The following is a 22,193-nucleotide window of genomic DNA, read 5'->3' on the forward strand; positions in this document are numbered from 1 at the left end:
GTAAAAGATCAGTTTTTTATGATGAGACCACCCAGATGGCTTAATGGCAGCTGTTTTGTTGTCCACATGGTGGCTTTGCAGATACTTAGAGGATATGAAAAAAATAACCCATTACCCCTTCCCACCCATTTCCCACCGAAGCTCCCGTGATTGGCTTCATCAACAAAACCAGAACCAGCCCAGTCAGTGCTTTATAAAGCTTTATTGCAAGATGTGTTTACATAATGCTGTAGAGGTGAGCCATTTAACTACTTATATTAAGAAATTTTGGACACAGGTTTGTGGTCAGTTTTCCATATTGACCCTGCATGGCACAGGATAAAAAAAAAAAAAAAAAAAAAAAAAAAAAAAAAAAAAGTGTGATTGCATCCTTCCAGACAGTAAAGTGGGGAGAGTGGGGGGAGAAGAGACAGATGAGGGGTGTGTTAAACAGAAAATTCCCTGGTTTAGAATAAATGTGAAAAAGCTTCTGAAGGATCAACACAAATGGTAGGTGAGCTTTGTGTGTAGTAAAATCTTAACGAGTAATTCAAGTTCTTTATGAAATAAAACTGAGAAACAAAAATGCGGTTTTATGGGCAATTAAATTTAACATAAAACAAATTAACCTAGAATGAGAAAACAAACAAAAACAAAAACTCAACCAAAAGGACCTGTAGATAATATCTCTGCCCATGCATGGCTTGTTTTTTAAATTACAATTCACAGAATAACACTGCTGGAAAGCCTATTTTACACTATGCTACACAAAACATGAAAAAACATGAGTAGTGACATTTACACAATTTTACAGTATTTTTCCTTTGCCTAAGAAACACATCCTTTTCTACTTTACATTTTTTTACAATTCCCAGCTCACAAAAAAGGACACTATACGCGTAGACAGTCTTTAAAAAGGAGAAATGTACCCAATGCTACAAATAAACCTTTTCTTTCACAGAAGCCTCTGTATTAGATAGTGATTAAACAAAATATATCTCTATGCCACTCGATGTGAAATGGACTAATTAAAAATATTTTTTTTCGTTTTTTTCTTTTTTTTTTTTTGGCGTAAACATAAAACTATAGAACATCTCCGAAACTTCTTGCATTAATTGCTATGTAACTATTACACTGCTTGCCAAAAACTTCTTGGGATCGTATCTGAAATGCCAATTGAGCCAATTGCTGCCCCATTAAAAAAAAAAAAAGGAAGGTAAGCCTTACAGGTTGTTTGAGTGTTTGCAAATCATCTTCAAGAATTGCCTATAACCACATATTTTCTCTTATGAAAATGCTTCAGTTTATTTTCTTTCAGAGCCTGTAAGTACCTGGCAGTTTTTCCTTTGGAGAAACATCAACAGCTGTAGTCCTTACAGTTTAGGCAAGTATTTCCTGCGTCCCGATGCTGGAAATGCAGGGCCATCATCCAGCACACAGGGTCAGGCTCTGCCTGCACACTCACGCACAGCCCACCTCGAAATTGATGAGAGGAGTGGTACATGTGCAGTGAGCATACAGGAGTGGGAAAGAGAGAGGAATATGCTCGTGCTTCTGTCTGATACCATGTCCCTGCACATCCTTTAGGTCGAGGCAGGCAGCGTGTACGCCTGCCTACGAGATGTAGCGGGAGGAGAAAGGGTGTGAAACTGGTAGGCCATTGCCTTGTCCCCATTCATCTCAGTGAAATCAAAGCATTGTAAAAACAAAAACCACACAGTGTACACACACCTGAATCCAGACTACTACCACCAGCCAAATGTTTCTAAAGCGTTTTAGGCAGACGCTCGCTGTTGTTATTACACTACCAGGGACACCGGCGTAGAGCGGTGCCCGATACGAGGAAATATTTACTGCACCTACAGTGGCATTGTGCTCCTCGGGTTTGCAGGAGATGCTGCAGCCCTCACTTGTGACTTGTCAGTAGCTTTTAGCGTTTGCCAGGGTATGTCTAGAGCATAGCACACTGGGGATTTAAGGTGCTCGCCTGCCACGTTATCTAGTACCTTGAGGGGGAACGGAGCACCCTGCAGGAGGCCCTTGCTGTTCAGTCACACCAAGACTCTGACAACCAATTTCTGTTAAATCAGGGCATGAACTCTTACCTATATATATGTATATATATATATATGACTTTCTATGAAGGTAAAAGCCAGTCTTGTCTACCTACAAATCTGATGCCTTATTTTGGTGACAGAGTCGATCACTGCAGAGATTTATGATAAAAGAGGGTCAAAAGAGAAAAAGCAATGTATTTTGAACACTGCTTTTATGCTGTTTCCAGTATTTATTGGAGCAAGAAAGACCCTCATTAAACCAGCATTTTTTTTGTTGATTTTGGATTATGGACAGGGATCTATGTCTAAACAGAAGGGTCACACATAGCAGCCAAGGGGCTATAAAACATCTGGAATCCATGAGCCTGGTGCCTGGCCTTACTGAAAGGTGAAGAGTGATGAATTTAATTTTTGTGAGGGATCTTTCATTCTCGATTGTGGCACACAGCATTCCCTGGGGGTGTTTCTTCACCGCAGCCATATAACTGCTACTAAAAGTTATCCCTCAGCTGGGAGCAAGGGAATACAAAGTATTGCTATGCAGTCTGTTTCTAAACACCAAGAGAGATGAAAGGAAATTAGGATAGTTTCCCTTTGGTGGCCATTTCACATGCTAAAGTTTACCTCAGCATCCAAATTGGGAAGGCATTATGTTGGTAGACGGACAGACAAGTTATTGGCAGCAGATGGGTGCTGGAATGAACACCAGCAGCAACTCTGAGAGCTCGGTGGAGATACAGAACTCTGAGTGCTACATTTGCAGCTGACTGGTACTATGAGAAAGAGAGGTAGTTATTATGGCTGCAAGTGTTTAAAAACAGCCTTCACGGAGCTCTAAGTGAGAAATGGGAACATGTGTTACTACATTGTGTTTCCAAGACCTTTATACTTGTCACAAAACCAATCCACATCTCACACACATTTTAAAACAATTGCTACTTCCTTACAGTGGGCTCTTTCGATGATGGAGGGGCAGGCAGCAACTCAAAACCTGAAGGTTACAACCTGATTAGACAGAGGCATGCAAATATAACCAATTCCTCCAATTCATCTGGGATCCAGCAGTCAGATGAAGGGGAACAAATGTTATTTCCACAGTCAGGACACGCCAGCAGACTCTGGAGGAAATACTGCCACCATACAGATTAGCACATTGGGCCACTGTGCCACTTTTACTAGGAACCAAAATGGAAATCTTTTCTGTAGTTCTTGCATTGTTACTGTGTTTCATGACCTTGTTGCAATAAACATTTTAGACAGTGGAATGAAGCTGACTGTACACTACTGCATAAACAAGACCAAGTTATCCTTCAGAAAAAATGGTATCGGTTTTACACATACAGAGCAGGAACAGAAAAAGAAACACAATGGAAAAATAGACAAGGAAGAATATGCTTCACATTAAGACAGTTGCATCCAGAGAATCTGAAAGAAACCAGCTTTTTTTCCTGAACTTATTCTAACCCCACTCCCCATATCTAATTTTCTCCTCCATAAGGGGCATATGAAGTTTTGCACTTTTTTTGCACAATTCTTGAAAAATACATATACCCAACTATGAGTATTTAATCAGCTATTGTGTTTCAGACACAGATGCTGAGCTATGTCTAAATGAAAGACAAATTAGTTTCCTGTTAGCAAGTGGTCACCAACAGCCACCTACTTTGCACATTCAGCACATTTTAATTATTCTGTTTTAAAAAAATTGATTGATTTTCTCCCTCCAATCAAATACAGGACCTCTGTTGGCATAAATGCATTTTGTTGCATTTTTGCTTCTTTTCTCACTTAGCAAGTATCACAGTTCAACATAACCATTACATTCAGGGTATCTTCCTCTTGTTTCAGACTTCAAAGACCTCCACAAACCCCCATTACCTTCATTCCTTTGTTCTAAGCATCCTTAAGAGAGATTTTAAAAGCCCATAATGGTGAGCAGCACATAAAGTTCCACTTTAAAATCCAGATGCTTGTAGGTCTTGCTTGATGACAGTGAAATTAATTATATGCCGCTTCTTTCTGTTCCCTAACCAGCTTCCTTCTTTCCATAGCTTTCAAATACACGATTCATTTTATTAATTATACAACTACTGCCTTCTCCCTACTTGTAAAATTGACTTTTTAACAAGGTGAGGGGAAAACCACATCAGACTCAATGCTGTGCTTGAGAATCCTTGCTCATTAGCACCTTTCTACCCCATGGACCCTGAAACATGAAGATCCAAGGCATTGCCAGATAAAGAATTAAATGTTATGATCAAGAGGGTGGACAGTATAGATAGGACATTCAATTGCAAAACTCATTGCAGTGTTGTCAACTATCTGCGTTTTTCATCACTCGGATGCTGTGCTCAATGTGTTGTGATGGATGACCAAAGTTTCAAAGGTTTACTGTGTTTGGTTCAAGTATCCTGAACGATCTTCAGCAATTATCCCATCCTTAATGAGAGCAGAGTAGAATAACTTGCAGTACCTGACCTAGCTTAGGTGCCAGAAGCAACAAAGCTACGGCATTAGGAGCCCAGCATAGACTATTACTTAACCCTACTTTTCAAGTGTGTTTTGCAACTAAAATCAAACCCTGTTACCATGACTAAACTGCTGCAGTTCCCCACTTAACTAGCTTGAAGGAAGCCTCAGCTGTTACTGATGTGCAGATACACCCTTAATCTTAGAGGCTAAGGCAACAGAAAGAGATAGTCTTGTGCATCCTTGAGTATCAATTGGCCATATACAGACTTTGGCTTAAAAAGTTCCCTTTTGCATTACCGTTGTTTGCAGTTCTCTTCACAGTGCCTCAGCACTGGCTAGGGTGACTGTGTTGAGTTCATCTTCACTGCTGTGTATGTCCGCAAAGGCAGACAAGACGACTAAAGGTTCTTCAAACACACATGCTGAGGGCAGTTATAAAAGTCAGTTATAAAACAGTGAGATAAGGACAAACATATTGGAGTGTTCACCATGGTACCCTCTCCACTTTCATCAAGGATAATCACAAAAAGAGTAAAGAACAGCAAAAATGCAGCAGCCTTTTAGCAGGGCTGTTTCATATTCAGATCCACTAATTTGAAATAAAATCATCACCACATTATCTTGCAGCAGACAAACGCAGCATGAAGGGCACAGGCAAGTGAACAAAACTTCTTGATCTTAGCATCTGAATGCATTTATCTAGTACATAAAGTTGTTGGCATAGATCTCTTTGAAACTGTACAAAAGCACAGTACAGCCATAGCTCAACGAGAGGGAGGTGTTCTGTGTCCTCTCCTCTGTGTGCATGCTGCTATGTACAGTATGAGTGTGATTAATACATATTAATTCAGAATCCTAAACTTTCCACTTGTATTGCAGGCCATCTCCTGCCCCACAGGGTGAATCCCATTGAATAACATTGAGTTCCTACAAAAAGACATTATTTTCCTCCTGTCCAGGTGGAACAGTAAGGCCCCAGCACGAAAATCATGGTCCAGCTGGCTTCAGCAAGAGCATGATTTCACACCATGACTGTATGTGTATAGATACGCGCACACATGTCCACACATTCATTCCGTACATTTACAAAGGTACACATACATTTTTACATTCTTTGGTGGCAAAATAATAACAAAAAACCCCCAACAAGCCACAGGGTTGCACAGACTGTGCATCTTTGCTTAATGAATCTACTTCAGGAAAATTGGTGTTGCTGTTACAGGGGTTATTTTGCCTCTTTAAGGACTGTTCCTCGCATTGACAAAATGCCATACATTTACAATGACTAAAACAGGGCACAAGGAAAGCCAACGTAAACACAGCTCACATAATGACAGCTAACTCAGAGAGAGCCCCCTCCTACCCACATCAACACACCACGAGAAGAAGAAGCCGTATGCTTCCAACTACAAGCACCCAAATGCTTCCTCAGTTACTGTCCGGATGTTGTGCTGAGCTGCAGAACACCCTTCTTCTGCCCTGGCTGGGGGGGGTTGCTTTTTGTTGCTTATTAAAATCGCACTATCGGAGGACAGGATGTTGGGAGCAGCAGAGGAGGCTGGCAAGTGAATGCCTCACCAAAGGGTTGTCAGCCTATGTGCTTCAGATGAATGGCTCTTGTCGCCACCTCTGGGACATCAAACCTGCATCTCAGAGGTGCTGATGAGGCCCAGTGCTTTGGCTTCTTCTGGTGTTAGTCCACTCTTTAGTGTCCTTCTCACTGGATAGTCGTAAAGTTCCAAAAGCAGGCAACAACAGCAACAGCAACAACAAAAATCCAAAGAAAATGCAAACAATTAGAAGTGATAATTACATGAAGACTTTCAGCTGAAAAAAAACCTGTTAACATGCAAGCTGAGTCAAATCAAAAGTTGCTGTGTGCTCAGGGCCCCAAGATCAGAAACACTGAATAATGCCCTGTGCCAAATCCATGGGAGCATCAAATACCCAGCAACTCAAATCAGGCAAAAAGACATTTGTCATTTGACATGTAGTCAACAAAAACTTTGAAGGAATTTTAGGATTTTTTTTATCTGAAATTGTATCAAGTGATTTTCAGTCTACAGAAAGGATCATCTGCCTTATTATTTTATAGTTTCATAAAGATTTTTTAAAGAGGTTTTGGATCTCTATAGGGCTCAATTGAATTTACACTATAAAATCCTACATGAGCCTTTACAAGTGTAAAAAAACCCAACCCACCCAGAAGTTAAAAGGTTAAAAATGTGGCTACTTTACAGTCAATTCAAATAATTAAAACTACTGTCTTCATACACACTTCCCTTTCTCCTGTAATGCTCCCCCACCCTAGACCCATTTGGGTCATCTTTGCCATTAATAGTCTGGAGCATTTTAGTTGAATCTAAATGATAAATCTAGGACTAAATCTCATTTCTTAAATTTTCTATGAAGTGTTCTGACTTCATAGCCCTGACATAAAACTTTTAAATTTTCTGATAGCCTTTTTTATTCAGAAACAAGTGACTATGTGACTGCATACACTGAGCATTAGCGTCCTCCTAGTTTTACTGGTGCCATGATTTTCAGGTGGATGGGCTTAATGGACATAAATGGGGTGTTCACTCCACACTTTGATGTTCCTCAGGTACAAAACGCACATTCAGAAGTTTAAGCTGCATGCAAAGCATAAACAACAAATCTATGTTGAAAAAAATATATCCAGAGCCCCAAAATAATCAAATCTAGAGGAAACTAGCAGAGAAACCAACTGCAAACAGTGGTTAAGGACTTCTTGCATTGCTATCATCTAGCAAAATTAAGACCACAAACTTATTGAGATACTCAGTCCATGTAGCTGAAACTGGGTGGTCACACTCAAGGGTCTAGCAGGAGTGAGAGGAGGGAATGGTCAGTGTCAGAGGATAAGAGAAGGAAAATATGGCACGGTTGAACATTTGATACCATGCAGGTAGAACAAACGTGATCTATGTTTGATAGTCAAACCGCTTTCATCAGTGACTAAGGTTAATCAAATAAGCTGAGTGTGCCACATGTGTAACTGTTCCTCCTTATCAAACACTTACTTGAAAGTTTTTCTTCAAAGCTCACTCCTTTTTCCTTCAGCATTTGCACACTTATTAATCACCGCTAGGAGTCTGCATGGCAGCCTTTTATAATACCCACTTTTTCCTACAAAACTGATCAGCAACACCTTCCAAGTTTAACAAAGCTTAGCTTAAAGCAGTACAAGGTGAAATGCAACTGATAAAGGTGAGATTAAGAAACACAAAAAGTACTACCAGAACAGCAACATATTTAAATAAATGCTCCGGTGTCCATGGTGTGGAATACCCAACATGGACTGTTTAGTCAGTCCTCAACACTGGCACACTTTTATACTGCTCAGATTTGATACCCAAATGTCCACGGTGGCAAATGTTAATTTCTAGACATGAGCTAGGAAATGTCTTTGGGTCTTAAAGTATCAGTGAATCACTCAATGCTTATTTCTATATCAAAATGAACAATATCAGGAGTGAAAGAACAAATCCAAGAAAGCTGCAATTGAAATATTTCTGTCTTACTAAAAGCAAAGACTTCCCCATGCAGCTCACCCACTTAGCTGCCTGCACTTTCTCTCCCCTGAACATTTTTTTTTTTTTTTCTGTACCCTCTACCACATGCAGACAAACACAGACCATAGCTAGCTTGGCCACCAGGTAGCAGAGTCATGTTAAATAAATACGTGTACAGGAGACTGAACTTTCACTGGATGACTCTCTAGATGACATTACACCTTCTCACTGCAGGCAAATGTGAACTGGAAAACCAAATGCAGAACAAATCTCCACATTTCAGACACTTTTGCAGAAGTTTCAAATCGAACATATTCGTGGCTGCTCTCACACACATCCCCAGCTCTCTGGGACCACAATCCCTCATATTCGCAAACGCAGAACAATCACCACTGTAAAACAAAGTTATTTTTCTTGTCAGATGGTAAGACAGGCAGAGTGAGGGAAAGCAATCGCTAATCCTGTTTGCAAACATTTAACAGGAACTGGGGTGCTCTGCTAACACTGATCATGTACTGGAATAAGCAAAATTTAGGTCTTATTTATGACAATGTAATTCTGGAATGGCCTTCTTTAGGTCAGTGCAATTATTACTGCACAAATATCTGGGCTGAGACTTTGTCTAGCAACTGAAAGGGAAATGTGTGCCTCTAACTCCCACCAAGCAGTATACAGTTGTCTAAATTCTTCCATCATCCCGAGTGACAGGATTACTAGTTTACTAGGAAAAGCCAAATGGATTTATGAGAACATACAGGCCTATTTGAAGAAAATTAGAGGAGTTTATATTCAGAAGTCACAGTCAGGAGTTAAAATATCATGGTAGAAACCATCTTCATGGCCAAATGAGGAAGAAAACTAAGAAGTCTTCTTTACATAAGCAAGGTTTCTCTTTGAATCTCCAGATGCGTACCCATCAAACATATGAAAATCTTAGTCTGAGGATCTCGTCTATTAACCCTTGGATGACTGAAAAAAAGAAATACTGTATGCAGCATGTGACAAGTGCCCTGTTCTGGGTTTTCTGCATGACTCGCACAACAGAGTCAAACCTCAGGTATGGACTTTTTGTGCCACTGAAAAACAAGTAGGAATGACGATGCTCAATGGATTGCATGGACGTACACAGCTGTAATTAAACAAAACAATCCCCCTGCATCCCTCAGCTGATTGTTCTAACTTATCTCTGCTGTCTTGTAATACAGAGAAAGATAGCTTCAATTTAAGATATGCCAGTAACCTAAGCTTTCAAGGCCAGCAGTTAGAAGAAAAGACCTCCAAGCAATGCAGGTCTTTGGTGGTCATAACAGATTGTCAAGAAAATAGTTATTAAAAAGCAAAGATGTGAAGAATCTTTTCACTGATGGACGCTGACTTGTATAAACTAAGCATGTAGGGCCAAATACTGCAAAGTGCTGTGACTACTGGCAAGATTAAAGCTGTCCACCATCAACAGGCAACCAGGATAACAGCTGACAGCATCATGGTCGAGACTCAGATAAGTGAATTCTTGTCCCTGCAATGCAACAGGCCAGTCTGACACCGATGAGTCCACCTGTAGTTTGAAGGAATTTGTATTTAGGGAGATGAAAGTGGCCTGATAAAGGGGCCTTTCATGTAAAAATTACATGTAATAAGTGAAAATTACTTACAGTAAATTCCCTCATTTGAAGATACAGTGGATGGATGCATATGAGTCACACAGGAACAAATTCCAGCCTCACTATTCTCTGCACTGGCTTGTGAACTATGGAGGTTTGTGAGTGATGAAGCCAGGAGAAAGCTGAGTTATTGACAGGAGCAGGGACTGCTCTGGGTGGTGGGTGAACCTTATCTTAACATGCTGTTAAACAGATATCCTCAGACATTTGTCTATGTCCTCACAAAGCACTTGGTAGGGTTCCTCTACCTTAGGAAAGCTCATGAACACATTCAGTCATCAAAACTGAATACAGAGAGGTATTTCCCTTCCATGTTTTACAGGCATTGCAAAATTACATTTCTCAAACTAGATTTTCACTCTCCCCTCTTCACTGAACTCTGTCGTGTCTCTAACTGTACTAGACGTATCTTGGCTTGTAAAAGTCTTGGCCTGCTTCAGATCACATTAAACTGAGTTATGGAATGTATTTTGGAGGCAGTGACAATAAAAATAAGACTTTCAAGTGACCTTCTAGGTTCTTGAAGCAATTTTTAAAACATTTGCTAAAGAAACATAACATAGAGAGAAAATAACTTTACTCTGGTCACAAGCAAGGCCTGCTGAGATCCCATAACCAAGAAACTAAATGTTGTTTTTCTGGGGTCAGAGGGTGTGATATTTTTTGCTAATCAGGAAATCTAGAATTTTATTTGATATCCTGGCAGAATGCAGTGTGCTTATGATGAACTTGATGAATTTGACTCTGCCTATTGGGTCAAAATCTACACAGATACATAGCCCTCACAATACATTGGGAGTGATTTAAAAAAAGAGTAATTCCCTACCTGTGGCTTTGACAGAGAATATAATTATCTAGAGTTTGATTTTCTTTTTAAAAAGCAGATAATGTTCCTAATTTCCCTTTCCTTATTTTTTTTATTTTATTTTTTTTAATAAAGATTCCACGAACAGTAAAGATCAGTCTGGCTGGCGCTGTTTATTCTTGCATTTGCAATGTTTTTTGACACGTGTGTCTCCACTTGTATGGATGAGTCACTTGAAATGCAGAAGAGATATGACCACTCTCCTGCTCAAGAAGTCACAGTATTAGTGTCATTCCTATTACAAAGGTGTGGCAGACACAGCTTTCTTTTGGTACCAGCTGCAAAGGTAATGCAGCTGCTAGCTGATGACTTAGAATGAAGAAAATTCCAGGTGGCTAAGACTTACACAGCAAGGACAGCAGGAAGGGCAGATTATGAGAGGCTGTACAGGCTAGTTCCATCATTTCATTTAATTTCATATATCCTAGTTTTATTTTCTGTTACCTACCCACACCCAGCTTGCACAGTCTATTTTCTCATATATTTACAGTTAACATATTCTCTTGGACTTCAATGAATCCAGCTATGGCAATTTTCAACTCAAAAGTTCAATCCAGTCTTGCTCATATTCTCTTATTTTAATCCTTTTCTGCATTTGTGTTTTTATGTCACTATTGCTCTAAGTTGTACTTATGTTTAATTATGCATATATCATTGCTTAATGCAAATAGGCCTAAATGCTTAATAAAAGTACTAAAACATTACATGTAGATATTTTCTTACAGGGATTTGTAGGTGAATTTTTGGACTTTAGCGTGCACTTCTCTGAGGAAGCACAGCCAGCTGAAATGTGGTCTTTGTCTGGGTCAGCTACATAGAAAGCTCCAATAAACGATGTATAATTACTTATTACTGCCCTGCAGCTTTGCTTTGAGTCCTGTCCACACTTCATAGATGGCACAAGTCTCTGTAACACGAAACTCTGTAGTTCACAACCATTTCAGGTGTAACTTATGGTGGCTGTGACAGAAAGAGTCGTCTAGCAGTGGAAGACGACAAAGTAGCATTTGGTAAGGGAAGTTTAACTTGTGTTTCATCTCCAGGTGGTTTATATCCCAGGTGTTATAGAGAACAAAAAAATAACATTGCTTTAGAGAATCTGGGCTGCGTGAAGAACATACGAGTTGTAAAGTAATATTTAATGTGTAGCTGAAACTGTTAAATTTTCCAACTTTATGTATTTCACAGATTGTCATTTACATAGTTCCAACAGTAAAGCAAAAAAGATTTAACTCCTTCTTTGAAAGCCTTCTATGAAAAAGAAAACCCTATTTTTCAGGACTTCTGTGAATTCCACTATAAAACGTTACTACTAAAAGTAATCCTGCTGCCATCTCTTTCATAATTTCTCCCACTTAACTTTATCAGTCAGAAGTGATTCCACTATTAACAGGTAAGGCATCAAGAGTGTAGAGCTTGCCAACAACTGAGTCTGCATGTAAGCACTATATGCTATTTTCAAGACCAGACTATACATTAACAATGCACAGGACAAAAAAAGGCAGATAGGATACAGAAAGTAAGCCGCCTAACACAAGTGTTTTGAGCATGCATCCTTTACATTCCATTTGAAATTTTAAAATGACCCTCCAAGGGGGTAGCTCAGGTTTATGAACATAGAGCTGTCTGTTGGAGAGTGACCCAGCAGAGGAGTGGGTCCATGTTTGAACACTCGGGCTCTATGGACAGCAACTTAATTATCTCCACTGGGAATCTGTGCTGGGAAATAAAACAGTAAAAGGCATCATCTCTATGAGTCATCAGATTAAAAATAATTATGATCAAAATAATATTGTAATTATGCTAATCAGGTAGTGTTATACTGCCTACAGGAGGCCATATATATATATATATATAACATAGTAATGGGGCAAGATAAATTCCGAATAGCTCTGTGTGAAACATTTTTGTCCATCTTCTAAGACAGACTTCCCTCCAAACAGGTTTGACACTCGCATCTAAGTGTAGTCAAATTCCTGCCTTTACAGATCCTTGTGCTAAACTCCTTCATGGCAGCAGAGGGCTCTCCTTGGCAGCTGTGATATCGCGATGCTCTTCTGGAATGCCACATAAGAGATCGCTTTTGTTGCTGTATTTCTTTTGTAAAGCAACTTGAAAAGCAGACCTGTACTTCCCTGTCTTTTCTCACTCTCAAATGAAGCGCTTTCCATAACAACTCTGTGACTTGTCAGCCAGCAACTCACTGCTGCTGATTTCTTGCTCAGATGCTGAAAATAATCATCATCTTTCAGGAAGGAAGGATGATGTAAATAAGGAGTAAATTACTGACCACTGATAAACTTGAAAACCACTTCAATATGAGAATAAACCAAACATAATACATATCCTATCAACTTAGGGCTAACTGTGTGCGACTTAACCATACATATTTTTTTAATACTTACAACTTATATATCCCACTTTTGGGAATGAATCCTGTGCCAAGGATTCAAAACCCTTGAAATATACCTTTAAAATATGCCAACTAAAATGACAACAGAGGTTAATGTCGATGAATTCACCGATGCAGTGAATGGAAAACTGGCCAAAGTGAAAACAACTACTTGTATCTCTTGCAAGATGCAAACAAGATGCAAACAAATGAGGTAAAATGAGTTTTTTTCTACAGAACTTCAGTTGAAAAAGTACCAAAAGTGTATACCGTAACAGAAGTATTTATCTAGAAAATGTCAATACCAATATTCTGTGACTTGGGAACATGATCAGCTTTATCTCTTATGCACACTGACATCACTTGCTCTTTATCAGCTGCTCATGTCCTGTCAGTTTCTCCCACATTACCTCCTGCTTGTTCTTTCCTGCAATAAAGAAAACACCATTTGGCCAAGAAGAGATGGCCAGAGAAATTCCAGCACTTGTAAATCCTTGTCTGGAAGCCCATGGCAAGCTGCAGAGCACTCCCTCTTTTTGGTTCTCCCAGCGCTGGAGACACAGCAGAAGAAAATGCCAGTGGTCTGCCTACACTGTAGGATCCTGATGGAACACAGGCCTCACCTGCTACCAGGATGCACTCTGCTAAGAGCAAACCCTGAGCAGTGGCTACCTCTTCCTCCACAGAGCAGCGTGTCTGGTGGGCATTTAATCCCATGAGGTGACAGCCACTTTAAAATGACTAAGGGCAACCCATAACAGCAGCAGTTTATTTCCCTGTACCTACACAATGTCCTCTGTGCTTGGGTAATGTAACATACATGTGCATGTGAATGTCTGTGTAGTGGTCAACATCTCTGTCTTCCACCTGTGTACTGAAATAAACAGGGAGAAAAGATACCTATTCTTTGTAAACATGCCATATTTAATTCTGACTTCTCAGATCAATGCAATGACTTTTCACCTTTTTCTCAGTTGCTGTATTAAAACAATGCTGCCCAATTTTGAGCAAATACTAGATTCCACAGTATCTCTAAATACCAGTACTGGAATCCAATGCAAAGTTAAGGAATATACTTAATGGTGCAGGCTGGGTTAATTTTATATCTGACTTTCCTTATATAAAAAATAAAACTGTTTCAAGCACAAAGTTTAAGGATATCAATCCCAAAACAAATAACTTGTATCAGAATGAAACTCATTACAGAAGTGACTCATAGATTCCTCTAAAACAGCGACTGAAAAATGAAGTTAAGCATCTTTTACTAGCAATTTTTTTTTTAGTAATTTTTAGACCAAACTTTCAAAAAATCTTTTGTTTTGACAGCTAGATGATGTAGAACTGTACAGAATGATGGCAATTTCACTTTCACAGTGCTAGGACCAGGCAAACGCTCTAGAACAAACTTCAGACATGAAAGGTACACTTTGAAACTCATGGAGACTGCCAACAAAACACATACACAGGTACTATATATTTGAACAGTTAAAAAGCAGGATGTCTATCCCTGTCTGTCAAGATCAGTTACCTTTAAAGAAAGCTATAAATACAAATGTAATACACATTGTAAAGCAGAAACTGAACAATCATAAATAAATGCATACCTATTTAGAAATGGTATTAATATCAACAATCACAATTATATATGTCACCAATTACAACTGAAAAAAACTGAAAAAATGGAACCAGCTATTCATCCTTACATTTCAAATAAATACACTGATTTACAACTATTAAAACTCATGGTGAGACCTATAGGTTACTCAACTAATCCTGCCTCTCCTGTTTATTCTCCTACAGCTGTTGATGCTGGCCTCTGGCACAGATGAGATATGGGACTATGCGGGCCTCACCCTGATCAGGTATATAAATTTATACAGTTTACTGTGGTCAGTTGTATTTATAAATCATTCATTAAGTACTGTTAATTTTTATTTTCTTTTTTATTTATTTTTTAATATTTTTAATAATAGATTTAATATTAATTTAATATTTCAAATATTTTATTATTTTTTATTTATTGTAGATCACGGAGTTTAGTTCTGTCATTTTTGCAAAGATCTTGCCATCCTAAGGATGAAAGATTGTATTACGTAAAAGGCATCCAAAAGACATTAGCTATCTCGGCATCTAATGGAGATAACCTTCCAGCTGCCAGAGTTTTAAGTGCTTTATCTCAAGTTCTGTTTTCATTCAATCATTAGATTTTTATTAACTGGGTATTGACCTTCTGAAGGCTCTGTACTTTGTGTGAGGATAAACACACTTTGATACTGAATACCATCAGTGATACATTCACTTTTTCAAAATGCAAAGAATTGTTGCTAAATGTGCACCACTAACTAGTTGACCATGCCCCCTCCTCTAACTCCTGATAGGACCCAGTTACTCAAATCCCAAATAATTAGTTGCAAATTCTAAGTGAAGTTGCTTGCCTTTAAAGCATTTTATATAGACTTCTTCTTGTAAGGTTTTTATTTTTTTAAAAGCATAATTTCCATTAACTCCTGCTTTTAGTCAGGCTATAAATACCAGAAGAACAGTCTCCCTCCTGGTATTTTGGCACTTCGGTATCTTTTCATAGCCAGAAAAAGTAAGCGGAGAAACATGAAAATGAAAAATAATGAAAAAACAAAGAAAAGAAGAAGAAAAAGTTAACTGAAGCACCCTGTGAATGCCAAACAACAACTACACACCTTTGGATTCAGTCTCCCATCTAGTATTTTGTTTGCTTACAAACATGTTTATTCCAAAGCAGCATTGCATGCCTTCCTAAAACTTGTCTAAAGTTTGTCTCCACGCCTGGACCTTTGGGAGAGCTCTTTCCCATGTTTTGGTACCTGATGGCAGTGTGCCAACTCCTATTTCACTTTTTCTGAAGGTGGAATTTAGCATGAAATACCTGACCTAGGATGTTCTGTAGTTAAATTTAATCCATTGGCCCTGAGTTTATTTGTCTAAAATTCAGGTAATCTCCACTCAATTTCTATCTCCTCCACAGTCCACTCACACGAGGCTGACAGATTACTTGGGTGGTGCCTCAGATCCATTTCTGCATAATGACTGTAAGAATTTTTTACTCCCCACAAGTCATTATGCAAATAAATCAATAAATCCTTATTAGATGTTTCCATATCTCAAGGGTCAATCACAGGGTATATTACTTGACTAACATGTGATTCCAAAGCCTACAATAAGGCATTATCATGTCTCTCTCTCTTTTTTAAACATTAGAAATAATTTGGATCAAGTTTTCTCATTTGAATACTCAATTAAATTATGATTCAATTATTACCTGCTCCAGACCCGTTTCTCTAACTTAAATCTAAAGCTTATTTTAAATTTTAATAAATTATGAGAGAAATAGGACTGCACAGAGAGACACTGAGCTAAAATGATGTGAATGAAAACAAGCCTCTCTGTGGTGTCTCCAGCAGAACCCAAGGCAACCACCACTCTGCTACTCACCATCAAGTATTGGCCACACCTGGGCCCTACATTATGGTTTACTGTTCAGGGTCAGCTAAAGATCCGGACGCAAACAGTGCTGTAGAGTCAAGCCATCATTAAAGAGCTGCTTCCTTGGTGCAATTACCTGGAATTACTTGTTGGCAAGACTGTATCGGGATTCCCACCCTTTGACCACTGCCTTGACTTCAGGGAGCCAGGAGACACATTTTGAAGCATGAAGGTTGCTAACACTAACAATTCATACAGAAGGAGGAAGGTACTTGCAGGTCAATGCTCTAGCCTTAAGGTAATTGGTAGTCAGCTGATCTAGTTTTACTACCTGTGGCTTAATCAGCATTCAAACAAATCCTTAGGACTTTCTCTTGGTCCTTTGATTTCAGAGCCCTGCCATGGCCATTCACAGAGGTCAGGAATCAAACCTGTTTGAGCAGCATTTCCAAGTATTGCTCTGTGTATACCAGAATTAGTGCAAATACCTTCCATATGCTTAGTCATGACTATTAAATTGGAGTGTGATTTTTCATGATGCTGACTCATGGGAATCATACAATTCTGTGACAGATCTATCCAGGTCCATGAGGGCAACACAGAGATTGCACCTCCATAAGAGTCTAATCCTGAGAGAATTGATTTTATGTTAGGGGATGGATGTTTTAAATAAACATCCAGGACAAGAAGGAAAACAGCATTATCTTCCTGTTTGTCTATTATCAAGTTTGGGAGGGGGGAGTCTTTAATTAAATGTACTTCAGTAAAATTTTTATCTTATAGATGCTGCTGCTAGTTTCATGTGTCTTCTGTTGCCTCAAAGCTGCAGGGGCTGTAAAACCTATTTTTCTTCTCCTCTGGTTTGAAGCAACTGGCACAGGCTGGTTCGTCATGCTGTCAAAAGCTCATCTAGTAAGAGGATTTTATAAGCAGCCCTATTCTTTATATAATTTCTTCTCTTACCTCACACTTCATGTAATCTTCAGAACAAACTCTGTTTATCTCTGTTACATTATTTTTTAAATTCATCTCGCTGTATTAAATCACCTTCTTTCTTGACTGTTTTTGTTAAATCTCAGTGGCATCTCATAGAGAGAGTATTTATTTCCCCAAATGCACTGGTGCAATGCTCGTAACACTGTTCTGTAAGCCGCTAAAATTAACTTCAACAATTGTATTAATTGAAATTTGGACTATCGAAAAACTTCTTTATCCCCATTTTCCTTTGCACTCATTTTTTGTTATGGCATCATTTGTGAAGGTCATCCTAACCTTATGGGAGAACCAGACAATCCAAATTATATTATTCTTTATTTCCTTGCTTTTGAACAGCTCCCCATAATGTTATAAAAACCTTTCTCACAGAAAGCTGCCCTCAGTCTTCAAGAACAGAAACATCATATTTTTAACCCAATTTGTATTTCATGCCTTTAAAATATGCTGAACTGACATCTCTAGAGGCTGGGGTTTGTTGTTTACACACAGAATAAGGGCATCAGAGAGAAAAAAAACACCAGCAGAAGTTTCCCATGGCAACTTGCCTTGAATCTATCTTTGAATAACCACCTCAAGGGGTGACAGAGCATTTCAGTTTCTGTGGCTCATTCAATCCTGTGGCTTTCTGATGAGGCTTCTAATGAACAAACACAACCGTAATTTTGTTTTCTCACATAATATACCACTCCAGTATGTCTGGTAGGCAGGTCACTGAACACCCACCATGGGGCAATTACTTCCAGTTGGTTACTGTACTTCATAATGTCAAATCTGATCCTAAAAACCTCCACGGTGGAAAAGGCTAGAACAGAATTAAGTTCTTTCTCTGCAGATCATCACACGAACTCAGCTGTTATGCACTTACCATGTACCTTAGCTTTCTGTGATTCTTCCTATCTTCAACCAACACACACAGACGTTTCCATCTGTCTTTTGTTGAATGACTCACTGTCTTATTCCTCCTCCCAATTTATAATTCTGCTCATTACTCTGAGAGTTCAAACTCTTCTGTGTCATTAAGATTTAACTAAGCTCTCTGCATACCAGATACAGTCATGCTGCTGTTACAAAAGGTAAAACGGTTCAAATGAACAGGTCAAATCATCTCATTTTACCATTACAAATATTTCTTGACTTTAACTTAACCTTTTCCATATTCCTGTTTCTGTTTTCCCCTAGTTACAAGTGACTTGAATATCACTTGCTTTTTACCTCACATTTTTCTGTCTTTTTTATGGCAAAAAAATCCCTTGTCCATGAGAATCTTCTACCTGAATCACAGGAAATATTTACAGTGCAATTGCATATATTTCTTTTGGGTTTCTGATTTTGCTAAAAACATGTATCTCAGCTCAGGTTCACTGAAATCTTTGCTGAATGCTAAGTAAGCCTGATAAGATTTTCAGTTCTGCACTGAAAGCAATGAGACATATGCAGCATGATGCACAGTGAAAATAATTCCTTTCAACTGAGTTTTGCTTTGATGTCCACGAATAGATTGAATACCAAGCTTATGGCAAAAGTCAAGGGGTATGTATGGGAGCCTGAAGACTGAAGGTGGTGAACCACCCATCAGATAATAGGGTCTCTTTGCTCTGCAGATAATAAATATCATAGTGTCTGCTGACCTAAATCATTGAAGTATGCTAAAAATCCATTTTCTAATAGGACCTGTGTTATATCTCTACCTGAAAGATCTGCTCATTTAACTCACATCACGCATTCATAAGGGTTGGTCTCTGTTCTTTCCTGGAGGTGCTGTATTATCAGTCCGGCTAAGTGTGTTTTAGAGCTAAACTACATCATTCATTCATCATCCAGTATATTGACTATCTATCAGAGTGAAACAGTTCAGTTAAGATAGTCTCCTTTCACACTTCCTTTCAGCACATGTCAGCTGAAAGGGATGCTAAGCTACTGAACTTTATGTTTGTTTTGAAACTGCCTTTTAATCCACTTAAGAGTCTCACCCAGATCTTGAAGAACAAACAAGCAAAAGAGCTGGATTCTATCATGATTAATTACAATGGAAATTAGTCCCATCCTAAACATTTACTGAATGCTTAATCCCTGTTAATGTTTTTACTGAATATAAAAGCCAGCTCCATGGAAAAATATACAGTATTTTTATTATCATTATCCCGTTTTGTTTTTTTTTTTTCTGGCAGCAAGTGCTTTCTTGGGAAAAAGGTACCTGGTAACAAGCAGAAATAAGATTTTTTGGTGTATGTGCATGAAGGTAGTGATGCTAACAGAGGTAATATTTTAGCATGGGATAAACCATGGAAGTAGTCAAACATACAGGAGGTTTATTTGATATGCACAAGCCAACTAGGGCAGTCAGCACGTGCAGAACACCAGAACTGTGTGGGCTAGTGGGTAGCAGCAGCAGGTGATGCCACAGAGGTAAGGCACAGTGTATGACAAAGACAGACAATCCAGTGTCAGCTCATTTTCTTTGCTTAGTCTGGCTCATCTAACCAGAGTGTCCACTTTTCTTTTGCTCTTGCCACATGCAGAAGTTCCTTTCTTAGCATGTTGAGGAAAGTGAATATGCTTTCAGCACATGCTAGTTTATAGCAATCACTGCTTATACTAAATGTTTTTGATCACTCACTGTATTAGAACAAGTCCACAAAAAAGAAAATCTGTGTGTTTTTTCACTCACTGTTGTTGTCTCCTCTTTGTCCTAACTTCCCAGAAATGCTAAAAAGATGGATGGAAAGGTAGTCAAAAAGCCATATATAGTGAATGACATTAAACACTACGAGCTTATGTTCTTTGGGTACTTATCCTTCTCATAGTAATCACAATAGTTTTTGCACATAAGGAAAAATAAAAACCTAACCAGAAAGATCATCACCACTTAAACACTGTATTTACTAAAGCATGAAATCAAAACTCGGGTACTGTAGCTCAGTCCTGTGGCCACACTACATCGTTGAAAGACCACCTTATAGATGTGCTACCTTTTCTTCCCAGTGGAAGTTAAGCTCCTCTATAACCACCTTGCAGCCAAGCAGCAGCAGACATTTTGTTTTCAGGGCTGTGGAAGGATAGTACACAGCACGAGAAAGAAAGATTTTAAAAGGTGAAATATCTCAAACTACTTTTTGCTTTATGAATAAATTCAGCTACAGAAACAGCTATTAATCTTTATGTCAGTTCACAGTACCTTATAGCATTTTAAGCAGTCTCCATTTGAGGTCCTGATCTGACTTCTCTAGTTATGAATAAGTACTGTCATCAGCTCTAAAGCACCATAAACCATTCTTCTTCTCTTACTGCTAAGGACATTTCAAGTTCTGTAGAAGACAGTCACCCACTGCATACAACATCATTTAAGCAATAGTAAGAGGAGTTCATACCAATTGTAAACATACACTCAAGCTACTACGAACTACCAATACATGTCTGCGTGCTAAAGGCCTGGTTCCTACACCCATACATATAAATATTTGACCATACGCTTGTTTTGAGAAATTTAATAGTTGTATACTCACATGACTTCCTATTTGCTCGTGACCGCTTCCTCTCTCTAGGCACTGCTCGCTGGCTTGGCACTTGGGTGGCAGACTTTACAATGCGATCCATGATCTCATCTGCTGCGTCATCTGTTGCATTAGGTGAATCATCGTTGCCAGCGTTCCATGAACCGATACGGCCTGGAAAAGTCCAGCAAATGAATGGAGGCAAAAGAAGGCAGAAAGTCTCTTGCGTCATTTTGGTTTTGCAGTTGGGTTTTTGGGGAATTATATCAGGCAGCTCAGTCATCGCTACTTCAAACTGGCCAAAGGAGAAGACTCTGCCTAATGGAGAGTATTCCTAAATAATACCCTAGAGTCTCTGCTGAATCAGCAGAGAACTAAGAACTCAAATGCAATTATAATTTTCTATTCCCTTCTGCCTCAGAGTCTTATTCTCAAACATACAACTGGCAATTGTCTGGTAGAGACTGTCTATACGCCAAGGATTGCTAGTGTTCTATGACCATGTTTCCCTCTGCTCCTATTACACAGAGACTAGAAGACATGGCACATTAGAGATTGATGCAAATTAGCAAGACAGGTCTTTTGTATCAAAATAGAGAAAGAATCAATTTCTGAGCATCTGTATCACAGCCTAGTGCAAAGGCAACATGAAAAGGGCAAAAAGTGTGGTTTGACATGTCTCGTTGTCCCTTTTACAATGAAGAATTCACCTTCTCATCACAAAGCTGTATGTGTCCTGGCACAACCGTGTCTGCTCCGTTATGAGCAGAAAAGCAAGAGCTGTTGGCAAGCTGAAAACCTAAATAAGCAATTTTGGTTAAAACCACAAATAAACAACTGAGCCATGTCTCCGAACCCAAGGTTCTGGCACTCCTTACTCCACAGTCAGACACGTTTTTGGGGTTCCTCCACTACAGACTACTGTTCCGTGTATGTTTTGTTTTTAAATAATTTGAAGGCTAGTACGCAGTGTGAACACTGGCAGCACGACCTGCAAAAGAGTGGGTGTGGCAGAAGTGCAAGCAGCTAAAAATTCACTGGTGAGGCCACTCTATATCATGTCCCTGATGTCAATAAACAACAGCCTTGATTAGCACTTTGCTCTGCTCCTTGTCTCCTGGCTCTCATTAAGAGCAGCTGCATTACGATAGTGCTCTTGATAAGCTTCTGTCTGGCTCACCCATCCTCTGCCTCTACTATTCTGACTTGCTTTATCAGGACACACTGCTCATTAGCATTCAATGGATTACTTTAGCTCTTCACCTTGTGCACTGCAGCCTAAATT

The 22,193-nt window shown here is 39.0% G+C and overlaps 1 protein-coding gene across 4 annotated transcripts in view; it reads right to left on the bottom strand.

Moving 5' to 3' along the window:
- Positions 1-329: 329 nt before the first annotated feature.
- The window catches only part of FHOD3 (formin homology 2 domain containing 3), a 417,034-nt gene continuing 395,170 nt past the window's right edge, over positions 330-22,193 (bottom strand). For all 4 annotated transcript variants that reach the window (XM_056332746.1, XM_056332744.1, XM_056332745.1 and 1 more), the window contains 2 exons: positions 20,921-21,082; positions 330-6,228 (listed from right to left, as the gene is read on the bottom strand). In XM_056332746.1, the coding sequence (XP_056188721.1) occupies positions 6,146-6,228; positions 20,921-21,082 (245 nt within the window). In that variant the 3' untranslated portion in view covers positions 330-6,145. The remainder of the gene's footprint in view (positions 6,229-20,920; positions 21,083-22,193) is intronic.

Source organism: Falco biarmicus, chromosome 3 (genome assembly GCF_023638135.1).
Source record: "Falco biarmicus isolate bFalBia1 chromosome 3, bFalBia1.pri, whole genome shotgun sequence".
Taxonomy (NCBI): domain Eukaryota; kingdom Metazoa; phylum Chordata; class Aves; order Falconiformes; family Falconidae; genus Falco; species Falco biarmicus.